Source organism: Sinocyclocheilus rhinocerous, unplaced genomic scaffold (genome assembly GCF_001515625.1).
Source record: "Sinocyclocheilus rhinocerous isolate Xijiao unplaced genomic scaffold, SAMN03320098_v1.1 scaffold299, whole genome shotgun sequence".
Taxonomy (NCBI): Eukaryota; Metazoa; Chordata; class Actinopteri; order Cypriniformes; family Cyprinidae; genus Sinocyclocheilus; species Sinocyclocheilus rhinocerous.
Window position 1 is genome coordinate 2491209 of NW_015652998.1, and position 3740 is coordinate 2494948.

At 36.6% G+C, this 3740-nt stretch overlaps 1 protein-coding gene across 1 annotated transcript in view; it reads right to left on the reverse strand.

The window, feature by feature from the left end:
* The window catches only part of LOC107715401 (neurexin-1-like), a 422466-nt gene that overhangs the window by 58790 nt on the left and 359936 nt on the right, over window positions 1-3740 (reverse strand). Inside the window, exon 19 of the mRNA XM_016521533.1 lies at window positions 268-449. Coding sequence (XP_016377019.1) covers window positions 268-449 — 182 coding nt within the window. The remainder of the gene's footprint in view (window positions 1-267; window positions 450-3740) is intronic.

Sequence of the window (3740 nt, forward strand, 5' to 3'; positions counted from 1 at the left end):
TATATATATATATATGTATATATATATATATGCAACCACACTAAATGTGTCAGATTGACATTCCTAATTATATCAAATATATTACAATATATAACATAAAAAACTTGAAAGTAAAATTCATTCATAAATCTTTCAGATTTACAATGATACAGTCAAACTGAGATGAAGTGATAAACACCGGAATAAAAAGACGTTAGAGGATTGTAAGACAATAAATAACCAAATTAAGAGGCCTATTAGCGCTTCAAACTGAGCTGTGATACTCACAATGTGCAACTGCAGGTAGTCTCCGAGGCCCTGGCTGCTCTCCACCTGCACCAGGATGGCATCACTCTGCTGGGTGCTGAAGCCCACGGCCAAACGGTCCGCCCTGGTGCTTGGCCGATCATTGGGGGCCCAGGTGTACGTGATGAGCGCTCCTCCTCTCCCAAAAATATATGTGGTCCCAGCTGCCAAATGAAGGAAGACACATAACATAAGCTAATGATTCAAAGATGTTGCTTGAGACAAAGGAATATAAGAATGAACGCGAGTAAGATGTGGAGCAGCACAGCAGGAGGGACGCAACAATATGAGCGTGTGAGGCAAGATGGATGCTAAAGAAGCACCTCACATCACACATTTGCCCTGTGCTCTGCCTCATATGAGATAAAAGCGTCTCTGTCTTTAATAAGTTGCCATCTGTTCTGATGTGCCTTGAATGCTCATTTGCAATGTGTTTCCTTAGTGACAAACGTCATATTCAGGACTGGCATTTTCAGATACAAGCATCCAGCGCTGGTTTGGAGCTGAAATGCCTTATTGGCCTTGAAAAGCAGGGCCCATTTTAGTGCGAACTTCACCAACTTCTTGTCCTCTTGTTGCTCTTATTCTTCGCAACATACTTTGGTGCTAATATTTCACTGCGATTGGACATGGCATCGAATCACAGCGGCTGTATAGAAAAGAGGATCTGAAATGGAGCCAGTGCTGTGCTGCGTCAGCTTGGTAAGAAACCACCGCAGGGCGGGATGGATGCCCGACATGCTTTAAACTGCCAAACTATCCGTGCTGAAACAGCCCTAGAGAATGAACCTGGGCAACTGTGTTGACCGATTTGCCAGGGTAAAACGAGAGGTTGTTATGTGAGCTGCCTCACTGTTGAAGTACAATAGCACAATAATGGGAAAAGGTGAATAAAGTCCAGCTAGAAAAACATCAAGAAGGTCCCAGAAACAAGACACATAAAAAAAAATAAAAATCTAAAATAATGTAGGAAGAAGGTATTTTTGCAATTACAACTGATCCTAATGAATTTCTTTTAAAGGCAGGGTAGGTGATCTGGTTAAAAAACATTTTTTTTTTGTTATGCTGGTTGACAGTCTCTTCACATCCCGACAGCAATCACTAAGTTAAGGGGTCTAAATGTATTTATATAGTTTGTGTAAAGTGTAGGACCATAAAATGTTCATCCAATCATATTGGTCTGAGGGCTACGATAGGCTGTCCTATCTGCCTGTCGACATATGTATTTGCATATCTCTGCGCACCCTGTTCACGCAGACATGATCAGCGCGCGTGCCATTGCCATTGGCGCGTGAGAATGGAAGGCGTTATTATTGTAATATTATGCGCTTTGTACTGTAATGTTTTCTCACCGGTGAAAGAGAAGTCAGGTATTCTGACAGCATTGCATTCAAACCTCATAGTGTTAGCCGGTTAGCCTCTGGTCTGCCTGTGCGCGTTCATGTGTTTTGGAGGAGGCGAGGCTTTGGAGAGTGATTTGCAGGGAAGTTGGGATCTTATGATTTTATTAATTTCATATCTTTAATTTCTTGCTATTGCTAACCTCTCTGAAATTGCCTACCCTACCTTTAAATGTCTGACAAGAACTTCTACAAAAATATATAATACTATATATCCATAAACACAGGTGTCCTACACTTTTAGAAAAAAGGTACAAAAGTATCCCAAATACTTTCCATCTTAATGGTGCACTCAGTACATTTTTGTTTGTTTTGCCTATTGCTAGTCATCCCAGTGGTCAGGGTTTTATATTCACACGTTGGCCAGCTACATACACCAAATGAAATGGATGTTCTTAGACTCAATGGCAACAAAGTTTTGTGAATTGTTGGTGGTTTGTACTGGCTCACGGGGACTGAATCCTGCATTGCTTTTCTGGACTTCATCCTGGACTGTGTTATACACTTTCAATGTTATTATTTGTCTTTATTATGCATTTTGTTTTTGCTGTTATTTTGTTATGCTTGCTTATTTTTTTCTAGATTCACTTTTGTGTTTGTTTCATCAAAAAAGTGCAATATAAAGTAAAATTTTAAATGAATGCATTTCATATTTAATTTTAGATTGCACTTTTTCAACAAATTGAGTAAAACATCCAAATATATTTATTTTCTAAATATATAATGAATATAAAAATACTATAAAATATTTTTTGTAACTTTACAATAAAATCTATTTTTTTAACATTAGTAAATGCATTAACAATAAGCCTTTTTTTTTTTACAGCATTTAGTAATATTAATTAATAAAATTACAATTGTGTTAACACAACTTTTGATTTGAATAATGTATTGAAATTAAGATTAATAAATTCTTTAGAAGTATTGTTCATTGTTTATTAATATAAAGTACATTACTAATATTAAGCAATGAAACCTTATTGTTACCAAAATGTTAACAATATTTGCGAAAACTACCAGCAAGAAACGTTTTTCTAAAGCAGGAAATTGGAAAACAAAACAAACTTAAAACGCTTTGCTTGAAAACTGCTTCTGCTATCTTTCTCGCTTGAATGAAATAATGAAATAACATTCACACACAGTCTATGCTGGAGTTTCTTGCAAAGCAGCTCTATCATTATTTAAATGCTCTTCAAACATCTGGCAGGTGCTTTCCATTTGTCACGCTCGACACTCAGCATCTGCTGTAAGGCCAGATATTTGTTCATCAGTGGTACACTGAGACTAGGGTTTTCTTGAACACCCTCCCAACTGATTAATGGTTTCAATTCAAATCAATTTAAAAAACTTTATTATCTATCAACCAGTGATAGAAATTTGTCTTAGGTAAAAGGCTCACATGTACACAATACACAATAATAATACACAACAATACTACACAATATTAAGACACAAGATCCTGACAAAACTGTTTGGCCTTATTCAGAAACAGTAGGAATAAAAGAATTACTATAAGCCTTCCTTCTAGCCAAAGGAGTTCTAAACCGACAACCTGATGGGAGTATCTGAAAAAGGTAATGCAAAGGATGAGAGGGGTCAGTAACAATAGAAGCTGCTTTCCTCTTCACAGCACAGTTATAGAGATCTAAAATTTTAGTCTGTGGGTACCCAATAATTTTAGATACCTGTCTGATTACTCTTGATAATTTTTTATTGTTTTCAGCTGAAAGAAAGTTAAACGAAGAAACAATGTTAAAGGTTATAACTGATTCCACAAGTTACCGATACACTGCTGTTAAAGGCACAATATATACGATTTTTTTATTAAAATATCCAAAAACCACTAGAACAGTGTTATATATTTTGCTGACTTGTGTACTTACATTATCCCAAATGTTTCGAAGAATGTTTAAATCCAGAGAAATAAGCAATTTCAACTAGTGACACGGACCGTGTCTATAGTGTCATTGTGTCGCCTGCCAATGACGTCATAACCCCTCAATTTCCGGTTTTGTTTTGTAGAAAACATGGAAAAACCAAAGACGCTTTAATATG